Source organism: Elgaria multicarinata, chromosome 19 (genome assembly GCF_023053635.1).
Source record: "Elgaria multicarinata webbii isolate HBS135686 ecotype San Diego chromosome 19, rElgMul1.1.pri, whole genome shotgun sequence".
NCBI lineage: Eukaryota > Metazoa > Chordata > Lepidosauria > Squamata > Anguidae > Elgaria > Elgaria multicarinata.
This window is the reverse complement of record NC_086189.1, coordinates 1,934,342-1,959,867: the sequence shown is the minus strand read 5'-3', so window position 1 is coordinate 1,959,867 and position 25,526 is coordinate 1,934,342. Positions and strand designations below refer to the sequence as shown.

General features: G+C 47.1%; 1 protein-coding gene across 5 annotated transcripts in view; it reads left to right on the top strand.

Annotated features, from left to right (window-relative positions):
* The window catches only part of ZNF618 (zinc finger protein 618), a 131,231-nt gene that overhangs the window by 75,692 nt on the left and 30,013 nt on the right, over positions 1 to 25,526 (top strand). For 2 of the 5 annotated variants that reach the window (XM_063144454.1, XM_063144452.1), the window contains exons 4-7: positions 16,886 to 16,963; positions 19,267 to 19,305; positions 21,309 to 21,398; positions 24,460 to 24,537. In XM_063144454.1, the coding sequence (XP_063000524.1) occupies positions 16,886 to 16,963; positions 19,267 to 19,305; positions 21,309 to 21,398; positions 24,460 to 24,537 (285 nt within the window). Of the gene's footprint in view, positions 1 to 16,885; positions 16,964 to 19,266; positions 19,306 to 21,308; positions 21,399 to 24,459; positions 24,565 to 25,526 lie in introns of all 5 variants that reach the window. The other 3 variants (XM_063144451.1, XM_063144449.1, XM_063144450.1) reach the window with 2 other exon arrangements.

Below are 25,526 nucleotides of genomic sequence, written 5' to 3'. Positions count from 1 at the left end.
GGGAGGTGGTGGGCTCTCCCACACTAGAGGCATTCAAGAGGCAGCTGGACAACCATCTGTCAGGGATGCTTTAGGGTGGCTTCCTGCATTGAGCAGGGGGTTGGACTCGATGGCCTTGTAGGCCCCTTCCAACTCTACTATTCTATGATGCTATAATTCTATATTTGATTGTCATCAGTATACTGATAGCACCACGCCCCATGCCTCCGGATGATCTGTCCCAATGGCCGTGCATTGGAAATAGGATGGCGCCTTGTGGTACACCTTACAACAGGTCCTCCTTCTTTGTGGTCTCTGTACATCGCACATATGGGCTCTGCGCCTGTGAGGAGCTCATTCGGGAAACTTCACAGACGAGGAAAAAACGTTTTGGGCGGGAACCCCTCCCTCACTGTCTGCTGCACATGTCCGTGGGTTCTCGCCCTTCTCAGTTCTCTTTCAACCGCCTTTCTAGACAGACGTCTTTTGGTGAATGTCTGTGTTTTTCTTAGAAAAAACAAAGTGCCGAGAGAGATTTTAGTCACGTTGGACTGCATGGCGATAAAGCCCCCCCTTTGAAAGTGCCTGGAGTGAGGCAGTAAGCTTCCTCTGTCAGACAGACATTCTTTATGCCTACTGTGTTTGGGTGAAACACATGTTGTGGACACCTGCCGTTTTTGTTCAAAGTTTACCAAACAAACAAAACACCATAGAACTTATCGCCTTCGCAGTCTGTTTGGCAAAAAGCTTTAGAGGTTGCAGTTCATTCGAAGACTGCAACCACAAAGTCAGTAACAACTCCCTTTCAAAATCCAGGAATGTTGACCACGACTGCAGGTCCACTTGAACCACCATCTCCTGGACAATCTCTGATTCTGAGTACTGCAAAAAAGCTTGCAAAAAAGGCCCACACTGCCAGGCCAGCAGGTACTGAGCATAAAAAGAAGAAAGATGAATCTTCAAAATTGCAGACTTCGGAACCAACAGTTCCTTTACGAATGGGGTGGCCTATTCCGTGACTTTCTGTCTCCGTACCGATGGCTCACGATAACCCTTTGGGACTGAGACCTGCACCTTCGACCTCGGTATCAGAGGGAGAAATTCAAGATCCTTCTCCTTCCCAACATGTACCAACCGCCTTTAACTGGTCAGGAGACCCGAGACTGGCAAAGAGATTAAGCTCCCATCTCTGTATTATTTATTTATTTATTTATTTATTACATTTTTGTACCGCCCAACAGCCGAAACTCTCTGGGTGGTTCACAAAAATTAAAATCATGAAGGGCATAAAAACAACCAACAATCTAAAAACACAAATACAAAATACAATATAAAAAGCACAACCAGGATAAAACCACACAGCAAAAATTGATATAGGTTAAAATATGGAATTAAAACAGCAAAGTTTAAAATTTAAGTTAATAGGTGTTAAAATACTGAGAAAATAAAAAGGTCTTCAGCTGGCGATGGAAAGAATACAGTGTAGGCACCAGCTGAACCTCTCTAGGGAGCTCGTTCCACAGCTGGGGTGCCACAGCGGAGAAAGCCCTGCTCCTAGTAGCCACCTGCCTCACTTCCTTTGGCAGGGGCTCTCGGAAAAGGGTCCCTGTGGATGATCTTAAGGTCCGGGCAGGCACATATGGGAGGAGGCGTAACCTGGCCTCAAGCCGTTTAGGGCGTTGAAAGTTAGTACCAGCACTTTGAATTGGACCTGGACTGGCAGCCATTGAAGTTGTAAAAGGACTCTGTAGGCTCCAGAGATAATCGGGATTGAGAATATTACCCGACTGAGTGCTGGGAACCACACAACCCTCCATCGAGGGATTGGGACACTTATTCTAACTGCTCGATACCACCCCACCTTTCATACCAATATTATGATTGGCAAGGTGGCATTAATCGTTATGGGGACTATCCTTGATATCCTCCTCCTCTTCAATACTTCTCACCATCCCGTTGACAGCGCCATCGTCAAGGCAACCTGAGGAAGGAAGTCTGCCACATCGACATCAATCACCAGTCACAACATCTTTATCGGTATCGACTTCGTTGGCACCTTCACAGCTTCCACCACCTCAGCGATATCAACCGCAAGATGGAGCAAGAGCTAGCAATGTCTCCCAGCTCCAAGTTATTCAAGTATCATCACCAATCTCCTCGCCTGATCGATCTCGAGTCCAGGCTCGAGTTGCCCTGGTAGAGGAGCAGGTCGTATGCGGAGGATCAGATCCGCATTGCCCACACGCACCTTATTCTGCAGAAGGTTACAAATCTGACTCTAGCTCTTATTCTTCCGCTGTGCCTTCTATTCAATCGCCTGATGATGTGGCCACAACTCAAGAAGGAGCTTCGCCCTCTGAGGATACTTACTATTTTTTGGATCAAATCCTCCGTAGGGCTCAATCATTGGGCATTGAGACACAACAACCCTCTGAAAAAAATTCAGACCCAGTCTTTGATGTTGTCTATACTGAATCAACTTCTCCAGTCTCCATTCCATTCCGACTCACTTTACTTCACACAGTGAAGCAGTCTTGGAAAGCACCAGCTTCCATGGCACCTACTTCAAGAAGTCTAGAGTCCCTCTATAGGGTACAGGGAAAAGACGCTTCTTTCCTGTTCACACACCCATGGCCAAACGCCGTAATTGTGGAGTCCTCGCAGGGCAGGTCACAGAAATTGCATGCCTCACCTGCGGATAAAGAAGGATGTCACTTAGATTTACTTGTCCACTGCCCTAGGCATACAGGTCATGATGTCTAGGTACCAGTTATTTTTATGGGGAAAGATGGATGCTCTTGCCAGAAGAGCAGAGAGAACTGACCAGAGTCTTTCAAAATGAAGCCCTCCTACTCTCCAGACTGCTGCTGAATACAGTTTGTCACCTTGTAGATTGTGGTGCGAAAGCGATGGGGCGGTCGCCCTACAACGCCATGGCTTCGATCCGTGGGGTTGACTCCAGAGGCACATTCCCGTATCGTAGACCTCCCCTTCAATGGGGAAGGCCATTTTAATGTGAACACCGACAAAGTGATGGAGGCTATATAGAAAGCTAAAGTCACTGCAAGAAAAATGGGCATGCCCCGCACGTCTCACAACCACAACACTGGCAGTGCCGATGGGCATGTCACAACTGTACCACAATTCTAGACAGTACTCAGATCAGCCTCAGCGTTATTCGCAATACCAGCAACCGTGAAAACAGCAAACTTCAAACCAATACCAACAACCTCGTCAGAGGTTTAACCAATTATCAAAGAAGCGCCTTTGACTTTGTCCACACTCCATCGGATCCCCTGTTCAGGTAACCTTTTAGGAACCTACTTTGTAACTTTCTACTGAACTGGATGGAGAGCACGTCCGATGCCTGGGTCCTCGACATCGTCCCGTTTAGATATCTCATAGAATTTGAAGTTCTCCCTCCCCTCGGTACTGTGAGGATCACTTCTTTGTTGTGGTTTCCGTGCATCGCACATATGGGCTCTGCACCTGCGCAGAGCTCATGTCAGGAAACTTCTAAAGCCGAAAGGGTGTTTTTGGCAGGAACCCCTCCCCCACCGTCCACTGCGCATGTCCCACCCGCCTCTCTCCTCAGTTCTCTTTCAACCACTTTAACAATCGAAAGATGGGCATGTCTCCACAATTCCAGCAACCAGCATACAAACAACGATGTTGGTTCTGCCCCTCAGCCGTACTACAATCCATGACAGTACTCTGATAAACCACCAAGATTCAACCCTCAGCACCAACCACGGAAACAACAGTCTAGTAGATCTCATCAATTCCATCCGAGGAATGACCAACAACCAAACAGCACTTTTGACTTTTACAATCTTCCTTTCTCTCATCTGCAACCCCTACCATTCGGAAGCCTACTCTCCAAATTCCTGAACAATTGGCTCCTTATAACCACAGGTGCTTGGGTTATCGAGATTGTCCAGTTTGACTATTTAATCGAATTCGAAACCCTCCTTCCTCTCGGTACTGTGAATATCACTCCTCCATCAGAAATCCTGTCTTTGGAAACTACTACCCTCCTCAAGAAGAGAGCTATCCAAAGGGTTACCCCCTATTCGACCTACGACAGGTTTTTCTCCTGGTACTTCACGGTACCGAAGAAGGACAGGGGACTTTGACCCATACTGGACCTGAGAGACCTCGATCACTTTTTAAAACCCAAGAAATTCAGAATGATGACACTAGCATCAATCTTGCCACTTCTATGCTCAGGAATATGGTTTGCATCCGTGGACCTCAAGGATACCTACTTTCACATCGCCATCCAGGACATCCACCAGAAGTACCTCCACTTTATCATCGGGGACGATATGTTCCAATTCAAAGTACTGTCATTCTGACTATCCACAATGCCTCAAATTTTCACCAAATGTATGGCAGTAATATGCACATTCCTGAGGCTCCAGGGTGTCAAGGTATATCCATACCTTGACGATTGGCTCCTGGTCTTGTCTACCAGGGTCAGACTTGCGAAAGCGATCGTGATCGTCCTGAATCTCTTGGATTCCCTTGGACTGAAGGTCAACGACTGTTGTAAACCGCCCAGACAGCTTCGGCTATGGGGCGGTATATAAATGTAATAAATAAATAAATGAGAAATCCAACCTTGTCCTGTCAGAGCCTATCCTGTTTGTGGGTGCAAGCCTTGACACTACCTCCAGCAAAGCATATCTTCTACATCAAAGAGCCAATGCGTTGGTCAAATTGGCCAGCAAGTTCTCCCTGAATGGGAATACAACAGCCTTCAAGCTACAGAGGCTACTAGGACTGATGGCCTCAACTGTCACCGTCGTCAGATGGGCCAGACTATGAATGCGGCCCCTTCAGGCTTGGTTCCTCAAAATCTTCCATGGGAATATGGACGCCCACAGGACCAAACTCACAGTACCGAGAGAAATACGGAAAGAACTTCAATGGTGGATGGTGACACACTACAGGGCATGCTGTTCATCCCGATTCCAGTATTGAAGACTGTAGTGACAGACGCCTCTCTTTCGGGATGGAGAGTGCATTGTGAATCTCTCCAAGCCCAGGGCATATGGACAGGCTGGTACAAATACCAACTCATCAATTATTTAGAACTAATGGCTGTCTTCATGGCCCTTCGGTCATTCAAAACCCATCTTGCGAACCATCCATGTCAGGGTTATCACAGACAATACTGTGGTACTATGGTATCTAAACAAGGAAGGCGGCACCTGTTCTCATCGTCTGAACAAACTCATGATAGAAATGTTCAATTGGGCAATATGCAGAGGAATCCTCCTTTCTGCGTTATACATTGTGGGCAAGGACAACTGCCTAGTGGATTCATTCAGCAGAACTTGCCCCATTCTACATGAGTGGGAACTAGGTCCATCGATACTGGAGCATATCTTCCACCTTTGGGACCATCCGCGCATAGACTTGTTCGCAACAGCTCAAAACACAGTATGCCTACTATACTGCTTGGCGATGTCTTTCAGATAGAATGGATGGGGAAATTCTTCTACCTATTCCTACCATTTCCCCTCATTGCTCATTCCCTATAGAAAATAGTCAGGATCAAACAAATTGCATTATGGTGACACTGTGGTGGCCTCTTCAACATTGGTTCACCCTCCTCAGAAAGCTCGCCGACTATCTTTTCCTATGTCTACCAGCTACTCCCACTCTTCTAACCAGGGATCGGGCCAAGACCAGGCACCTCGATCCTCGAACACTCAATCTGACTGTGTGGAGGATATCAGCACTGTGAGTTCAGACAAGTGATCGACTCCATTCTATTAGCAGCATTTAAGCCAGCTGCTAGGAAAGCATGCAGAGCTAAGTGGACGTCTTTCGTAAAATTTGCCAAGGATCACTGCTTTCTCGCTACTGTAGCATCCTTGGGAGATATATTGCTCTTTTTGTGTTTTTTAAATTATAAAGGACTGAATATTTCCTCAATCCAAGTTTATTTGGCAGCAATATCAGTGTTCTGTGGCTCTGTACAGGGTGTTTCGCTATTCACTCACCCCACAGTCCAACGTTTCCTTTGCGGTGTCAAAAATGTAGCACCACCAGTACGATCTGTCACTCCCAAGTGGAGCTTGTCAGTAGTTTTACAAATATTGACATCAAAACCATTTGAGCCGCTAGCGACCACAGACATTCAATTACTTTCTTTAAAAGTTGCCTTCCTAGTTGCTATTACTTCTGCACGGAGAGCAGGGGAACTAGCAGCATTACGAGTGGACACACCGTTTCTAGTGTACCATAGAAACAAGGTCATACTCAGGCATGATTTGGCCTTCTTGCCAAAGGTGATTTCATCATTCCATATGAATCAGGATCTGGTCCTTCTGGCATTCTTCCCATCACCAATGACACCAGCTGAATCTGAACTTCATTCTTTGGATGTTAGAGGAGCACTTGCCTTTTACAAGGCAAGAACCGAACCCTTTCGAAGAACAAGCAGACTGTTCATTTGCTACAGCAGTACCAAACGGGGGCAGTCGGTGTCATCTCAGCGCTTGGCAGCATGGATAGCATCAACCATCAAGCTGGTTTAACGCTTGGAGACTCTGTCAAGGTGCATTCTACCAGAGCTGTATTGCCCTTGACAGCCTTTATGAGAAGTGTATCTATCCCGGAATTGTGCAGGGCAGCGACATGGTCCCAATCCTTGACGTTTATTACACACTTTCGCTTAGACATCAGAGCGAGGGCTGACTGCAATTTCGGACAAGCAGTTTTGTCATCAATCCTGAACTAGGACATCTCCACCTCCCCACCTCCAGTAAGTGAGCTTGTTAATCGCCCATATGTGTGATGCACAGAGACCACAATGAAGAAATGCAGGTTGCTTACCTGTAACTGTATTTTTATTTATTTATTTATTTATTTATTTATTAGATTTAGATCCTGCCTTTTTTCCTCCAAGGAACCCAAGGCGGCATACATAATCCTCCTCCTCTCCATGTTATCCTCACAACAACAACCCTGTGAGGTAGGTTGGGCTGAGCCCAAAGTCACCCAGTGGGTTTCTATGGCTGAGTGGGGACTAGAACCCGGATTTCACAACTCCCAGTCCAACACCTTAGCCACTACACCACACTGGCTCTCCACACTGTAGTTCTTCGAGTGGTCATCTGTGCATTCACACAGCCCTCCCACGGTCCCCACTTCGGTGTCGATGATAACTATTGTTGGTACCGAGTGGGTTCTCTCTTTGTCATGGGGCCGACTTTGGTCTCAGAGAACTGAGGAGAGAGGCAGGAACCCTGGGACATGTGTAGTGGATGGTGCAGGAGGGGTTCCCTCCAAAAACACCCTTTCAGCTTTAGAAGTTTCCCAACACGAGCTCCGCGCAGGCACAGAGCCCATATGTGTGAATGCACAGATGACCACTCAAAAAACTACAGTTACAGGTAAGCAACCTGCATTTTTCCATCAGCTCACAACAGAAACTACAATCCTTCTCGAGAAGGGTGCTATTCAGAGGGTTATCCCATATTGTGAGACAGATGGTTATTTCTCGAGATATTTCATGGCACCGAAAAGGGACAGAGGACTTCAACCCATAATGGACTTGAGAGGCCTCAATCATTTCATCAAAATCAGGAAGTTCAGGATGACCATCCTTACTTCGATACTACAACTCCTACGTCCAGGAATATGGTTTCCGTCTGTGGACTTAAAGCAGTCAACGTGCAAAAATAGATTACAACAATGGCAGACTTAGTACCTGAAGAGCAATTGGCTCCAGAACAAGCTCTTCCTTCACTCAGATGGTAGCAAGGAAATTGGCAAAAAAATCCAGAAAGCCAAGAACTTCAGAGGAACCACCAGCGAAGAAAAAGAAACAACTAACAAAAATAGTTGTACCGCCGCCATCACCTCTAATGGAAACCCCATTAGAGTGTTGGTGAGATCACCACTTCCTTCACTTATCATTGAACCTATCTCAACCGCGTCAGAGGGAGAGGTCAGAGAAGTCTCCCCACCTCAACTGACACTGACACCAAGGGAAAATCGCTCCCGAGATGTTTTTAGGGACCGATCAGCACCTCTGAGCTGAGAGATGCAAAACCTCTACACCGATGGACTCCGTCTCCGCCTTGGAGTCGATGGTCAAGCCCTCGATACCAATCTCACTCGTACTCCCATACAGTGGAACGGGAATCAGAATATTACTATCGCACCGACTACCGAGGGCATTGCGACTGATTCAGGTCCGCATGCAGGGATTGGGATAATGACTACGGTTGCCACCAGCAGTCACCATATTACCATGACTACTCGCCAAATTACCAAGAATGCCAGGTTCTTTACCAAAGAGAACGGTTCCTACAACCACCGCCATCCCATCCAACAATTCAACAAATCTTTCAGAGACCTACACCACCAACATGCCCTCCACTTCCTCCACCCCCGCTAAGTGAATGGCATACAGCCCCTCTGCTGTCAAGCCAACTACTAATCAACCAGGATCCACCCACCCACCCCGGATTCGCCTGATGACTGTCCTGAAGAAGCCGGTCTGAAGCCAGCCACTTTCGCTTATCTCTTTGGGCAGAGTGCCCAGACTGGGAAGCCCGCCAAGAATCAGACAACACAGCACTAAACGATAAACAATAATGTGTATTCACACACGTTAAACACCAAATAGAACAGTCTTTAGTGCTCACGTAAAGTTCCAAGCCAATTCCAAATACCAATCCAGGGTTCAAAAGGCATGAGAGAGCAAGTCACCACAGTCCATAAGCCAGTCCAAGTTTCAAAGGGCAGGAGAGAGTCACGGGGTCCAAGAAGTCCAGAGTCCAAAACTATCCAACAGGAACACGGCACGGTCAAGGGTACACGGTCCAGAGCTTCTCCCAGGCAAACCAGATAAGCTCTGACAATTTGCTGGCCTGCACACTGCTACCTAAATACACCAGCTCAGCCTCACAGCTGTTCCTTGTTCAGCTGGCGTTTATTAGCAATCCGCTTGGATCGGCGTAAAGCCTCCTTCTCTGCCCTTTGCTGTTTGAACGAGGGCACGTGTAACAAGTCTGTTTGCTCCTCTTCTAAGTTTGCACTGGATGAGGCCTCTGCTGGCTGTTGATCAGCCAAGCTGGTACTGGGTCCCGCCTGTGGCTGCTCATCCCCAGAGTCCTCATCCTCAGAAAACTCACCGTTCCACACAATGACTACGAATCTGACGCCTCTTCCAAATTGTCGCCGACTCTCTCCATTCCGTCTCCAGAAGACACGGTCGCACCAAAGGGCAAAGCATCACCATCTGAAGAGGGACCCTATTCTATCTGTTCCCACCATTTTCCCCTTGTTAACAAGGATAACATCCAAAATAAACCGAGAATGGATGGACTGTATCATGATAGCGCCATGGTAGCTGAGACAGACCTGGTTCCCAATACTCCTCCGGTTATCCCGGGGTCACTATGTCCGTCTTCCACTCCTACACGACCTTCTCTCCCACAGCAACAGCAGAGTTCTTCACCCTGATCTCGGGACGCTCAAGCTCATGGCATGGAGAATCCACAGGACAATGCTCCAACCTCCATCCCAACACAAGTTCAGGCTGCTTTCCTCAAGTTTGCAAGCAACAACGAACTTGACCTATACAACGGTTTGATTGCAACCGTCCTTCAGTTTCTCACCCACTTGTTCCACAAAGGTCTAAAATGATAATCTATCCAGGTCTATCTAGCCACCATATCCAGCAAACGTCCACCAGTTGACAGCTTCACGCTCTTTGCTCACCCTCTAGACCAATCTTTCCTCAGAGGTCTAAACAATCTTGCGCCACCCATCAAACCCCAGGCATTGACAATGAAAGCATTCAGACCCATGGCTACCTGCAGCATCCAATACCTATCTTGGAAGGTTGCCTTCCTTGTGGCCATTATTTCTGCCAGAAGAGCCAGCGAGCTAGCAGCGCTCAGGTTCGACTCACCATATCTGATCTTCCATAAGGAGTCAGCGTCCTTGTGACCTGACATCACCTTCCTGCCTAAGGTAGCATCTGACTTCCACATTAACGAACCGCCCAGAGAGCTCCGGCTATTGGGCGGTATAGAAATGTAATAATAAATAAATAAATAAATAAATAACAAATCCATATCGCTATCTGCCTTTTTCTCCAACCCCAAATCTAATGTTGAGAAACAACTCCACACCTTGGATGTTAGAAGAGCCCTAGCCTTCTACAAATCTAGGACTGAATCTTTCTGATCTACAAACCGGCTGTTTGTTTGCTATGGTGAGCCTAAAAGGGGATCACCAGTTTCATCTCAGCAGATAGCTGCATGGATTAGGCAGACCATTAGCCTAGCGTACCGGATCGCTAAGAAAGAACTCCCATCACAGATACGAGCCCACTCCACATGGGCAGTGTCAACATAAACTTTTCTTTTCCCTATAGCTTTTAAACTTTGAGTTTGTTCTGACTCTATACTGTTAGCTTCACCCTTCCCGGTGCCTGTTTACACTTCCCTGTGCCTGTTTGCATTCTCTTTCCCTTCTTATTGTTTACTACAACTTTATTAGATTGTAAGCCTATGCGGCAGGGTCTTGCTATTTACTGTGTTATCTGTACAGCACCATGTACATCGATGGTGCTATATAAATAAATAATAATAATAATAATAATAAACGGCCTTTGCTAAAGGAGCCTCCCTATCAGACCTATGCAAAGTAGCCACATGGGCTTCGCAATTGACCTTTATCCACCACTACTAAGTCAATCTACATACCAGACCGGCTCCCGATTTAGAAGGGCAGTGCTGTCGTCAGTCCTCCAGTGATGGATACCATACCCACCTCTGGTAAGTCAGTTTGCTAATCACCCCATTAAGTATGATGCACAGAGACCACAAAGAAGAATGAAAGGTTGCTTACCTGTAACTGTGGTTTTTCAAGTGGTCATCTGTGCATTCACACTACCCCCCGTCCCCGCTTCTGTGTCAATATCATGTTGGTACTGACAGTTCGGCTAAATCCTTTAGTTCAAGATCAATACAGCGGTCTCAAGGAACTGAGGGATTAAGCAGGAACAAGGTACATATACACATGATGGTGAGGGAGGAGTTCCCGTCTAAAACGTTTCTCAGCTGTTGGAACTCCTGATCGAGACTCCGCGCAAGCGCAGAACCCCCCCCCCCCATTAAGTGTGAATGCAGAGATGACCACTCAAAGAACCACAGCCATGAAGCTCACTGGGTGTCTTTGGTGGGCCAGTCCCAGACTCTCAGCCTGACTGGCCTGACAGGGTTGTGAGGATAAAATGGAGAGGATGACGGGAGAGCTGCCTTGGGTTCCTTGCAAGATATACATGTAATTGGTGTTCATTGTTTTTTAGAATGTTTGCTGCTGTTGCTGTTTTTGTTACTTTTTCAGTTTTTATTGTGTGTTTCATTGTTGTGCACTGCCTTGGGAGTGCTACAGCCCTGAAAGTTACCAAGAAATACTTTTGCAATCCTCAAATATATATTGAACTCATTCTGTTTCCTGACGTGGAGCTGAGCAGAAGCAGGCAAGAGCAGCTGGCCCAGCTCAAGTAGAAGCTAGAAAAGTAAGCCAGTTCCCAGAGAACGAGCGGACAGGAAGAGCAAACAGGAGTTTGACAGGGGGAGTGTAGGGGACGAGGAGACCAAGGTAAGGGGGAGAAGAGAAACCTCAAGGAAATCCAGGAGGCTGCCAATTCAAAGAGGCCATGTGCTTGCCATGTGCTCCTGAGTGCTGAGTGAAGGAGGGAAGGGGTGGCTGTGGAGAGTTGCTGCAGGACCTGAAGGGTGTGTGGCCTGATTGCTGATTGTACTCTGTACTCCGCAATCAGTGGCCTGATTGCTGTTGATTGTTGTTGGCCTCCCAGTGACCTCATTCTGTTTCCTGACTTGGAGCTGAACAGAAGCAGGGAAGAGCAGCTGGCCCAGCTCAAGTAGAAGCTAGAAAAGTAAGCCAGTTCCCAGAGAGTGAGTGAACAGAGAGTGAGCTAACAGGAAGAGAAAAACAGGAAGAGCAAACAGGAGTTTGACGGGGAGTTCGGCAGGGGAGGTCAAGGGGGAGGCCTCTAAGGGAGAAAAAACAAAGAAAAACATAAAGAGAAAAAAACCCCACAAAACCACCAAAAAAACCCCAACAACCAAAAGATCTTATTTTCCCTTAAGACATACTCATATAGTTGTGTACCTTCAGAGAGGACAGGATAAAGCAAAGGCAATTCCACTATAATCAGAAAGGAAAAAAACAAAGCAGAAATAGACAATATGGACGGAAAGGAGTACCTAGAGGTGGTGACCTGCAAAGGGTGTGCAATGTTCGTGTTTCTGCCTGAGCTCAACATGGCGTATACCTGCAACAAGTGCAAGCTGGTGGCACTTTTGGAGGAAAAGTGAGAGGACTTGAGCGGTGAGTGTCAATCCTCCAAAGAATAAGAGAAGACTAGGAGTTCTTAGACCGAACAGTGGAACTGCAACAGCAACAAGAAGCACATGAGATTGAAGAGCAACAGCCAGCTGAACCAGAAGTGGAGTATGCTGAGGGGAGGAAAGCCAATGAAGAGGAAACTCTCTGGAAAAGAGTGACAGTTAGGAGCAGAAGAACTAGAAGGCATTCTGCACCAGAGGAACCATTAGAGTTAAGCAACCGCTTTCTGCTTTTGGAGGATGGGTCTGAAGGACAGTTTGCAGAGGAAGAAGTACAGCAGACACCGTGAAACAGTGAACAATAGGCAGTAGGTAGGTCAACCAAGAAGAAGAGAAGAGTAATCATTGTGGGAGACTCCCTGCTGCGTGGGATTGAAACCCAAGTATGTCATGAAGACCCATGGACTTGCCAGGTTTGCAGTCTTCCTGGAGCACAGATTAGAGATGTGACTGAAGGGTTACCGAAGCTCATAAAGCCCACGGACACATACCCCTTTCTTCTCATCCATGTGGGAACAAATGATGTCGCCAAGCAGAGCTACGAAGAAATCATTTCTGACTTTGATGCTCTGGGAAGGAAACTGAAGAACTTTGGGGCCCTGGTAGTTTTCTCATCCAATCTCCCGGTTCTTGGAAGAGGATTAGAAAGGGAAAGAAAAATACTCCAGATGAACGACTGGCTACGAAGGTGGTGCCGACGTGAGAGTTTTGGATTCTGGGACCACGGGCTACGCTACTTGGAACATGGACTGCTGGCAAGGGATGGGTTGCACCTCACAAGGGCTGGAAAGGATGTGTTCAGCCACAGCGTGAAGAACTTGATCAGGAGGGCTTTAAACTGAATCTTACGGGGGCGGGAGACGTAAACTTTGAGGCAATAATGGATGAAGGCCAATGCACCACAGTACAGAGAACAGCTCCAATAGTGCCCCAAAACAGTGTCCGCAACAATGTAGGAACAAAGCCAGACTATAAAACACATGGTCTTCGATGTCTATATACTAATGCCCAGAGCATGGGAAACAAACAGAATGAACTTGAACTCTCATTACATGAAGGCAAATATGACTTGATAGGTATAACTGAAACTTGGTGGGATGACTCCCATGACGAATATAGCAATTGAAGGATATAACTTGTTCAAAAAGAACAGAAGAAATAGAAAGGGAGGTGGAGTTGCACTATATGTTAAAAATACCAATCCCTGCACAGAAATACAGGTGGATCAGACTGGGAGCCCCATCGAGAGCGTCTGGATTAAAATAAAGGGGCAAGGAATAAAAGGAACATGATAATCGAAGTCTACTACCGACCCCCCAATTAAGGAGAAGACGAGGACGAAACTTTTGAGAAACAAATTGCCAGTGTTTCAAGGAAGTGTGATGTAGTAGTGATGGGGGACTTCAATTACCCTGATATCTGTTGGGAGACAAATACTGCCAAAAGCGGCCCTTCCAAGAAATTCCTGACATGTGTGGGTGATAACTTTCTCCTACAGAAAGTGGAGGAAGGAACTAGAGGATCAGAAATCCTTGACTTGATATTGACCAACAGGGATGACTTAGTGGATAAAGTGGCAGTTACGAGAACTCTGGGGGAAAGTGACCACGTCATACTTGAATTCTTGATTATGAAGGAGACAAAAGTTGAGTGTAGCCATACACGTACTCTGGATTTTAGGAAAGCTGATTTTAATAAACTCAGAACTATAATAAGTAAGGTCCCGTGGCAAGTGAGCCTAATGAGAAAAGGAGTGCAGGATGGGTGGGAGTATCTAAAAAAGGAAATTTTAAAGGCACAGTTACAAACAATTCCAACAAGGAGAAAAGATAGAAGACAACAGAGGAAACCAATGTGGCTCCACAAAAAGCTTAGAGATGACCTAAAAACAGAAAATACCTAAAATACATATAGGAAGTGGAAGGAAGGCCAGGCTACAAAAGAAGAGTACAGACAAGTGGCGCAGAAGTGCCGAAATGGCGTCAGGAAGGCTAAAGCTGAGAATGAGCTGAGGTTAGCGAGGGATGCTAAAAGAAATAAAAAGGCTTTCTTCAAATATGTGAGTAGTAAAAGACAGAGGAAAGGTATGGTGGTTCAACTGCTTAATGAGGATGGCAAATTGATAACAGATGACAAAGAAAAGGCTGAAGTGCTCAATTCCTACTTTGCCTCAGTCTTCTCCCAAAAGCGGGTCTATGACCCCCCTGGAGAAAGTGAAGCAGAAGTTGAGGGGGCAGGATTGCAATTTGAGATTGATAAACAAATGGTCAGAAAACACCTAATTTCCTTGAATGAGTTCAAATCTCCAGGGCCCGATGAACTGCATCCTAGAGTAATGAAGGGGCTAGCGGACATCCATCCCTGGGAAAATTCTGGAGCAGATTATAATGAAGTCAGTCTGTAAACACCTTGAAATCAATGTGGTGATCACTAGAAGCCAACATGGATTTTTCAAGAACAAGTCCTGTCAGACTAATTTGATCTCATTTTTTGATCGGGTAACCTCCCTTGTGGACTGTGGGAATACTGTGGATGTCATATATCTTGACTTCAGCAAAGCTTTTGACAAAGTGCCCCATGATATTCTGATTAACAAACTAGCTAAAAGTGGGCTAGATGGAACAACTATTAGGTGGATCCACAGTTGGCTACAGAATCGGATTCAAAGAGTACTTATCAATGGAACCTTCTCAAACTGGGGAGTGCCCAGGGCACTCCCCAGTGGGGTGCCGCAGGGCTCAGTCCTGGGCCCAGTGCTCTTCAACATTTTTATTAATGATTTGGACAAGGAGGTGCAGGGAACGCTGATCAAATTTGCAGATGACACAAAATTGGGTGGGATAGCTAATACCCTGGAAGACAGAAACAAACTTCAACGTGATCTTGATAGGCTGGAGTGCTGGGCTGAAAACAACAGAATGACATTTAATAGGGATAAATGCCAAGTTCTACATTTAGGAAACAGAAACCAAAGGCACAGTTAAAAGAGGGGGGATACTTGGCTCAGCAATACTACAAACGAGAAGGATCTTGGAATTGTTGTAGATCATAAGCTGAATATGAGCCAACAGTGCGATATGGCTGCAAGAAAGGCAAATGCTATTTTGGGCTGCATTAATAGAAGTACAGCTTCCAAATCACGTGAAGTACTGGTTCCTCTCTATTTGGCCCTGGTTAGGCCTCATCTGGAGTATTGCGTCCAGTTCTGGGCTCCACAATTCAAGAAGGATGCAGACAAGCTGGAGCGTGTTCAGAGGAGGGTAACCAGGATGATCAGGGGTCTGGAAACAAAGCCCTATGAAGAGAGACTGAAAGAACTGGGCATGTTTAGCCTGGAGAAGAGAAGATTGAGGGGAGACACGATAGCACTCTTCAAATACTTAAATGGTTGTCGCACAGAGGAAGGCCAGGATCTCTTCTCGATCCTCCCAGAGTGCAGGAGAAGAAATAACGGGCTCAAGTTAAAGGAAGCCAGATTCCAGCTGAACATCAGGAAAAACTTCCTGACTGTTAGAGCAGTATGACAATGGAATCAGTTGCCTGGTGAGGTTTTGGGCTTTCCCACACTAGAGGCCTTCAAGAGGCAGCTGGACAGCCATCTGTCAGGGATGCTTTAGGGTGGATTCCTGCATTGAGCAGGGGGTTGGACTCGATGGCCTTGTAGGCCCCTTCCAACTCTGCTATTCTATGATTCTATGAACCAGTTAAACACCAGATGGCTTATCAGTTAAATAAATAAACCTGTTTGACAACCTTAATAGGGCTAATTTGGGGACAAAACAGCCCTGGACATCCTTTTGGACTTTCAGTAGATCTCTCCTGCTATTGCTGTCCCCCAGTCAGAATTCAGTGCCATACTGCGGGGTTGGAGAATCCATTTATTTATTAAATTTATATACCGCCCCATAGCCGAAGCTCTTTGGGCGGTTTACAGAAGTTAAAACAGTGAACATTAAAAAGTATATAAATTTAAAACCATCAAAAATATAAAAACAACAGTGTAAAACAGTATCAAGGGTGGGGAACCTCAGGGTGGGGATGGATTTCGCGGGCCAGATGATGACAGAGTGGCCGGCACTGGCTGGGGACTGAGCTCCAGACAGCTGGGGAAAGCTCGCTTGCAGTGAAGCCAGCTTGGTTGGGGCTGCTGCACCTGTGCTGCGTCCTCCCCACTGGGGAAAAGGTCCCTGGCCTTTCACCACCCGCTGCGCAATCTTGATCCATCTCTTCCTGTGTTTTGCCCCTCAGTTGTCTAAAGAGCTCCAAATACTCCATTTGGCCATGCTGGTGGGGGTTGTAGTCTCAACATGTCTGGAGAGCGTGGCTTGAGGATGTCTGCTGTAGTCTTTCCTTGTAGGGCTCTGGGCTACAGGCACCCAAGCATTGAACAGTGTTCGTTTTGAGGGGGCTCGTGGATTTAGGGTTGAATGACATGGGAGTCATGGAGTTCTGCCTGCTTGTATCCAATCTCAAACGACCATATGTTTGTCTTTCAGGATCCTACGAGTGCGGTATATGTGGAAAGAAATATAAGTACTACAATTGTTTCCAGACCCACGTCCGAGCACATCGAGGTACTGTTCTCCTGTTCACCCCCTTGTGCAGCTCAAACAATCGTAGTGAACATTTTCTAAGGATTCTGCTGTGATGCTGAGGGTTCATGTTTGGCTAGGAGGGGAGGTTCCCAGGATGATCCTCCAGCCAGACACTCTTGCTCAGGAACCGCAGCGGGGTGAATATTTTTGTTAAGGCCAAGTAAACATGTCACAAAGCAGGGAGCAAGTTTTTGAATTCGACAGAATGCTTCTTCAGGATGGATGCTGAAATTCCCAAAAGGGGTGGGGAAGAGAAGAGAGAGACAAAGCTGGGCATTGGAGGAAGGCTCCCAGGTCTGCCATTTGTGATGGTCTGAAGATGGAGCACAGAAGGCGTGAGGCAGATCTTGCTGAGTTAGACCGGACTGTGGGCGGAAAAGGAGATGCAGGTTGCACCAAGCGCTGCAACGTCCAAGTGCCTTTCCTCCCTTCCCGCCCTTCCTTGGCTCTGTCCCCAGCACCGATGGGAGCACACCAGAGGAGGAGGAAAAGCTCCCTTAACATGCAGGCAGGCAGGCAGAGAGGCGAAGAGGTCGGGAGGCTGGTGGCGGCAGCTCCTCTCCTAGGAAAGCTGCCGGGTGACTTTGGTGGTGCCCTCTTTGCTGACTGTTTTCCCCTGGGGTGCTGAATGCCGCATACCACAGAGAGCGACACCCCTCTTCTTGGTGAACAATCTCATCGCCCCAAATCAAGAGAACAGGGCTGCATGTAAATCAAATGCCAAAAGGGACCATTAAATCTTGCCTAATTCTGCCACTGTTACGCCCTTGCATCATTTCATTTTGGTTTTAGGGCATGAATGTCACACTCCCCAGTCCTTAATCATTGCAGATCTTTGCCAGCTGCTGCTCTGCCTTGTAGAGAGGTCAACAAGCATCGTCCTCCACTTTCAAGCACCTCTTTGCAATCTCAAGGACTAGAAACCTCCTTAAAAAGAAAAAGGAAGCAGAGATCCTCAGGGCCTGAAAAAGCAACTCCACCGTGTTTTCTGTATTTCAACAGAATCATGGCATGAACACGTACCTAGATAACAACCACTTATCTTGCCAGGGGACATTGTCATTTTGTACAGGGATGCATTTAGGAACTGCCACTTATTTATTTATTTATTTATTACATTTATATACCGCCCCATAGCCGAAGCTCTCTGGGCGGTTTACAAAAGTTAAAAACAGTGAACATTAAAAAGTATACAAATTTAAAAACAGTATAAAAACAACAGTATCCATTTTAAAACAACAGTTCTGGGGGCCGTTAGAAAACAAACTTAGCATTGTTAAATGCTATTAAACGCCTGGGAGAAGAGAAAAGTCTTGACCTGGCACCTGAAAGATAACAATATTGGCACCAGGTGAGCCTCATCAAGGAGATCATTCCATAATTGGGGGGCCACTACCGAAAAGGCCCTCTCCCTTGTTGCCACCCTCCAAGCTTCCCTCGGAGTAGGCACTCGGAGGAGGACCTTAGATGTTGAGCGTAGTGTACGGGTAGGTTCATGTTGGGAGAGGCGTTCCATCAGGTATTGCGGTCCCAAGCCATGTAGGGCTTTATAGGTGAAGACCAGCACCTTGAATTGGGCTCGGAAACGTATAGGCAGCCAATGCAAGTGGGCCAGAATCGGTGTTATATGCTTAAACCTCCCTGCACCAGCTATCAATCTGGCCGCTGCATTTTGCACAAGCTGCAGCTTCCGAAACGTCTTCAAAGGCTGCCCCACATAGAGAGCATTGCAGTAATCTAATTTGGAGGTTACCAGAGTATGGATGACTGAAGCTAGGTTATCCCTGTCCAGATAGGAGCGTAGCTGGGCCACCAACCGGAGTTGGTAGAAGGCACTCTGTGCCACCGAGGCCACCTGAGCCTCAAGTGACAGAGATGGTTCTAGGAGAACCCCCCACTTGAACTTTGCCTCTAGGCGACTCGGGATACAAAGCCAAGCCACGTGCTGTAGGACGTGGGCAACTTGTGGCCCTCCAGCTTGTTTGGCCTGCAGTGCCCATTGTCCCCATCACTGGCTTTGCTGGCTAGGGCTGATGGGAACATCTGGAGGGCCGCAGGTCACCCACCCAGGCTGTCAGGGAACCATGCGAGGCCTGTGCCCAGTGGAGCCCAGACAGGAGAAAGTTCTTTCCAGACCCACTTTGGCCCTGGTCCCGGGGAGGGCGCTTGCCTCTTTGCGAGTAGCACGTGAGAAAAGGCAGTGATTGGGGGCCTCGTCTCCTGGTAATGTGCTGTTCAGAGGTTTGATCTAGTTTCTAAAGCCAGGCTTTCTCTCTGCGTAGACACAGAAGCTGCGTCGGGCGAAGGCGTCTCCCAAGGCAGTAAGTACAAACAAACTTCCTGTGTGTGTCTAGGGGAGGGGTCCGTAGCTTAGCAGTAGTAGAGGACATGCTTTGCTTTGCGTGCAGAAGATCCGTCCCCAGTAAAGGGGAAGAACCGTGTCTGCCAGTCAGCTGTGGCTGCTGCTCAGAGCACATGGTGCTGGGCTGGGTGAACCAAGATGGCAGCGCTCATCCAGAGAGAAGGGTTCAGCATGTCCTGAGCCCACCAAAGGGGATGTGCCAGTCCTGTCCCTCTGGCTGAGCAGGGGTCAAAGTGTGTCACCAACCAGACTGGATGACCAACCTGTGGCAGCGGCCGTTTTCCATCCAAGGAATAAATGGTTACATTAGGGCCCTCTTTCTCTCTCTCTCTCTCTCTCTCTCCTCCCTCATTACTAATTGACCGATTGAAAAGGATATAAATTCTGCCTTTCCACCACTGCGATGTTTGAAGTGGCCTACATAAAAAGAGCTAATAGAAAATAAAATGCATACTTCGCCATTTTGGTCCAGTGGTTACAGCGTCAGGCTAGGTCCAGCCATGACACTCCCTGGGTGACCTTGGCCCCATCATTGTCTCTCAGCCTAACTGACCTCCCAGGATAGACAGATAAGGATAAAAATGCGTGAGTGGTGGAGAGCCACTGCAGGGGCCACTTGGAGGAAGGGTGGGAAAGAGATGTAGTTTACAAGCATTTGCCTCTATTGCATTTCTTTCTCACTTCCCACCAGAGGGTTTTTACAATATGGATTTTAAAATATACACAATATGACAGTGAAAATCTGTAAATAAAAACAGCAGATAAAACCAATGGAACCAGCAATTAATAGCCCAATAAAGGCGCCCAAGAGGATCTCCAGTAGGATTAAGAGTCTGAGAGACCTGGGTGGCCTTTGCCTGTGTCCTAAAAGAAGGCGCCCAGCATGCATACTTGAGGAGAACATCAGAAGAGCCCTCATACTGGATCAAACCCCGGGTCCCACTAGTCTGTTCACACATGGACCCACAAGCAGGATATGGGTGCAACAGCACCCTCCCACCCATGTTCCCCAGCAACTGGTGCACACCAGCTTCCTGCCTCTGAAAGATTTGGGCACCCCCGCCAAGAGGCCCTCTCTTTTGTAGCTGCCTGCCTTTGCCTTCATATTTCCTTCTTCTGAGGCTGTCCACGACCACAGTGTCCACGGCCCTTCTGGTCTTTCTGCATCAACAACCACACAACCATTCTGATCGTCTGGCAAGATTGCTGCAAAGTCCCACAGAGGAAACTGTGCTTAAAAAGCAAACAAATAAGGGGGTATCTTGCCCTCAGACCCCTCCCAGATTGCCCCTGATTTAACTGTTTATCCTTGTTAAACCTGTCCATTGATCTTTCCCTAATTAGGCCACTCAAAAAACACATCTAACAACTTGACCTGTCTGGATCGGCAGTTCTGGTATGGGAAAGGATAGAAGTGAAGCTAATGGTGTCCTGCACATGGGAAGAGAAACAGATTTTTAAAAGTAAAACATGGGGAAAAAGTTCCTCCAGGGCAGGTTATCAGCAAATAGTGGGGTCTTCCTGGTAACCTGGGCCAGTGAGAGCTTTCTAGCCTTATAAAAAAAAATAGATCTCCTGTAACTCCACCCCCAGCAATAATGAAAAAGTAGAAAAAGTGCCCACAACTAATTTTCTTGATGAGGGGCTGGAGCCTCCCACCCTCCCAAAGTTCTTGGGCCCCAGGAATGTGAAATTCCACCTCCCCCTGTGAGGTTAGGGGGAAAGTCAAAATCTGTAGGTGCCGGAAAGATATGCCAGTCCCCACCCCCTACCCCCTGGCCATTTCCTGTCCCTGCTTCTGATTAGAACTGGTGGACCATCTTGCTACTGTGGTTGAGGTGAAATCTTTTTGATGTGTTGGTAGTCCATGGGCTACTCAAGAGCCTGCACTATGGGGACACGTTGGGGAAAGAGTGGCTCTCTGTGGAGTTCCTCAGTGCCTGCACTCTCTCCTCCTTACAGATAATTTCAGGTACACGTGTGATATTTGCGGGAAGAAGTACAAATACTACAGTTGTTTCCAAGAGCACAGAGACCTGCACGCAGTGGATGGTGAGTGCCATTGTCCTGGGCTGTTCAGCGGTGCTGGGACCGAGGCTGTGGTCCGGCTCAGCCACCCTGTCAAAGGGGAGATCGGCGCTACGTAGTGAGCCTGGGCAACCCTTTGGCTTTTGCACCTTCCTCCTCTCTCCTCCTTCAGTGTGGCCCTGTGGAGGAGATGGGGAGTATTTGCGGTTACTTCAAACTGTGAGTTGCTAAAACAAGCCAGGATCAGAAACCACACGCTGATCTCTGCTTGTTTCAATAAAACCATAGTTTGAATGAAACATGTAACTTTGAATGTAATCACAAACAGTAGCTTTTCTACACCAGTCTCCTCATGGTTGCACCAGCAAAAGGCGAGGGGGGTGGTGTCCCCCGCTTGGCCATGGCCAAGCTCACTTGTTCGCTGTGGTTTGAGTGTGGCTCTTTAGCACAATCTAAAAGTATAGGAAGCAGCCTTTTACAGAAGAAAACAGAGAGCGTTCCTCCTCCGTAAGGCCTTGCCCTGCACCCCGTTGCTCCTTCCCCTGGGCAGACTGTGCCACCCTTGCGCTTGCCCAGGCCCCTCCCCATGTTGGCTGAGCATAGCAGGGCTGTTCGTGCCCAGTCAGCAGAGCAGCCTCCTGAAGGTGCGCCATGCAGATGCCCACCCTTTGGCTGCCTGTGTACAATGAGTGGCTCGATGTCTATTGGACGACTGGCTTCTGCTCTAGCTTTTGTGGGTGCCAGGGGGATAGAGAGCGACTCACGCAGGCCCAACTGGAGCAGCTGCCGGAGTGGTTTGTGATGCCTGGCTGGAAGCCCTCCATGGCTGGGATTGGAAGCAGATTTGCACCTGCAAGCTGTAGTCAGTTTGTTTGGTCAGGAGAAATTTGAATTGATGGGACATAAGAGTCAGGGGCCTGCTTTGTTTAGTTTTTGAAGCTATTTTGATTCTGTTGAGTTACTGTGCTAAGAAATGAGAGAAGTATTACAAATATTTCTAATCACAACTGGTAATCTTTGTGTATTAGGTTGCAAGGTATCTCATGCTTTCTTTGGCATCTATTTTTTTAAAAAATACTGTTCAAATGTCTGTAATCCATGGTGATGTGCTACTGAGAGCCAATGTGGTGTAGTGGTTAGAATGCTGGACTGGGGAATCCTGGGTTCAAGTCCTCATTCAACCATGAAGCTCACTGAGTGTCACTGGGCCAGTAACCGACTCTCAGCCTAACCTTCCTAACAGGGTTGTTGTTGTTGTTATTAATACTTATTACATTTCTATACTGGGCAGTTTACAATATTAAAACCATTAAAAACAAACCCATTAAAATGTATACGAAGTGTAAAATCATTGACATAATAACCTATAAACAAGCAGGACACACACACAGACAACATATATCTAAAACTATTTTAAATAATCAGCCATAAGACAAATCCAGGACCTGATTAAAAGCTCATAATATGCTGCCAAATGCCTGAAAGAGGGTGATGTTAACTGGCCCAAGCTCTTTCCATAAAGTGTGGGGCGGGGGACACCACCAAGGAGGCCCTCCCTTTTATTGCAGCCTTCCAAGCCTCCCTGGGGGAGGGCTTTAAATACTGAATGTAATGTACGAGTAGATTCGTGTCAGGAGAGGCACTCCGTCAGGTATTGAGGTCCCAAGCCATGTAAGGCTTTATAGGTCAAAACCAGCACCTTGAATAAGGCTCGGAAACATACAGGCAGCCAGTGCAGGCAGGCCAGAGTTGGCCTTATATGTTCAGACTGCCTTGTCCCTGTTATCAATCTGGCTGCCGTGTTTTGCACAAAATGCAGCTTCTGACCCCTAACCAACCTTCCGTGGAGCCCCATACTGGAGAATCCACGAGGCCAAGCACAACCTTCTGGAGCCAACTCTTCAATTAGGAGTGAAATCGCTGCAATGCTACACCTCCCACTCCCAACTCAGAGAGGTGTCCCAGAAGGAGACCATGGTCAAAGGTATCGAAAGCTGTCTAGAGATCTAGGAGAATCCACAAAGTCACACTCCCCAACAACATGGTTGTTGGTAGAGGAGGGAGGATCATGGATGCCGCCTTGGGCTTTTTGGAAGAAGAAGGCAGGATATTAATGTAACAAATAAATATCCTGGATTGGTAATACATAAGTTTTATTTAAATAGGCCAGTTAACTGATTTACAGGCAGATTATCAACGGAAAATGTTTATTTATGAACTTTATTATACACTTTACATTATAAAATAATCCCAAAACGGGATGCAACTAATAAAAACACAATAAAAGCATACCACATGGACCAAAAAACCAATCAATCAGGAGGGAACTAGCAAAACACAGATAAATAATAGTTTACACCATGCAACAAAACAAATTTAGCTGAAATCTGGCCAAACAAATAGGTCTTTAGTTAATCAGTGTAAAATACTTTGCATCTAATGTAGTGGGCAGAACAGACAAATGCTGAAATAAATGGTTTAGTCTTCAAGGTGCCGCAAGACTCCGTTTTTGCTTTTTATCCATTGATGGCCCAAGTTCAAACAAGGTAAAATAAATCTATGCAAGGGAAAATAGACCGTGAGAAATTTATTTATTTATTTTTGCATTTATATCCTGCCTTTTTCCTCCAAGGAACCAAAGGCGGTGTACATAATCCTCCTCCTCGACTCCATTTTATCCTCACAACAACAACCCTGTGAGGTAGGTTGGGCTGTGAGTCTGTGACTGGCCCAAAGTCACCCAGTGGGTTTCCATGGCCAAGTGGGGACTTAGAACCTGGATCTCCCGAACTCCCGGTCCAACACTTTACCCACTACACCACACTTGGTGTAGTGGCTAAAATGTTTTTCAGGTTCTTTCTTCTCTTTCTCAACCAATTATACTCTAGATTTAATCCATGCCAGAGGCTGGGTGTGTGTGTCTTGCATTGAATAAGGGAGGAGGGGCAGATTTTAAAGTTCTCGGCTCAAGCTCCGGTATCTCGAAGTCCTGGGCTTCCCTCACGTCCCTTGGAGGATGTTCATGGGGCGGCGGTGATGGTGGCGGTCATCCGCTGTCTCACGTTTCCCTCCTCTCCTCTCGCAGATCCCTACGACCAAGCAATGATTGCGAAGGAAGAAGTGAAGGAAGAGGAGCCAGAGCCGTTTCAGAAGATTGGTCCAAGTATGACTTACCGAGTTTGCAACTTAAGTAAATAACCAGCTTTCGACGTAATACTTGTGTGCCAAAGTTACCTGCTGGGTTGTAGAAAGGGATTGCATTGCTTAGAAATTCAGTTGCTGTGGCTGAGGTAGGCCTGCGCATTCAAGCCTGAATGAACGGCTGCTTATATCTGCTGCAAACCCAGGTGGAATACGGTTGTTTAGCAGCGGAGGGACCACAGCCCCAAGGGAGAGCAAGCGTGTGGCGTGCAGGAGGTCCCAGGGTTGATCTCCAGATTCGTGGCTGGGAAAGACCTTCCTCTAATGGATAAACTTATTGATATCTTGCACTTCAGAGAGAGGGAGAAAAATGCATTTCTCATGAAGTGGCTCACAAAAGAATTTCGATCAATCATGACAAAAGAACCACACTAAAAAGCACATAATAGAACAGTGTCAATAGCTAGATGTATGAATCCTCGGAATGTAGGAAGCTGACCAGGAAGTCCAAGGGTTGCTCTGGGAACTCTGTTAGCATGCAGAGGACACGCTTAGCCCTGGGGTGATGGCAGCTCAGCACACCCAGGCCAACTCAGCCTAAAGGGCCTTCCTTAAGCACCAAGGAAGGAATTCTGTGATCTTGCTGCCACTGATGTGGGTGCTTTTCATTAGAAGGCCTCCTGATGCCCTCAGTCATTTGGGATCTGATGTGCCCCATGATATTCTGATGAACAAATTAGCTAAAAGTGGACTAGATGGAACAACTATTAGGTGGATCCACAGGTGGCTACAGAATCGGATTCAAAGAGTACTTATCAATGGAACCTTCTCAAACTGGGGAGAGGCAACGAGTGGGGTGCCGCAGGGCTCAGTCCTGGGCCCAGTGCTCTTCAACATTTTTATTAATGATTTGGATGAGGAGGTGCAGGGAACGCTTATCAAATTTGCAGATGACCCAAAATTGGGTGGGATAACTAATACCCTGGAAGACAGAAACAAACTTCAAAGTGA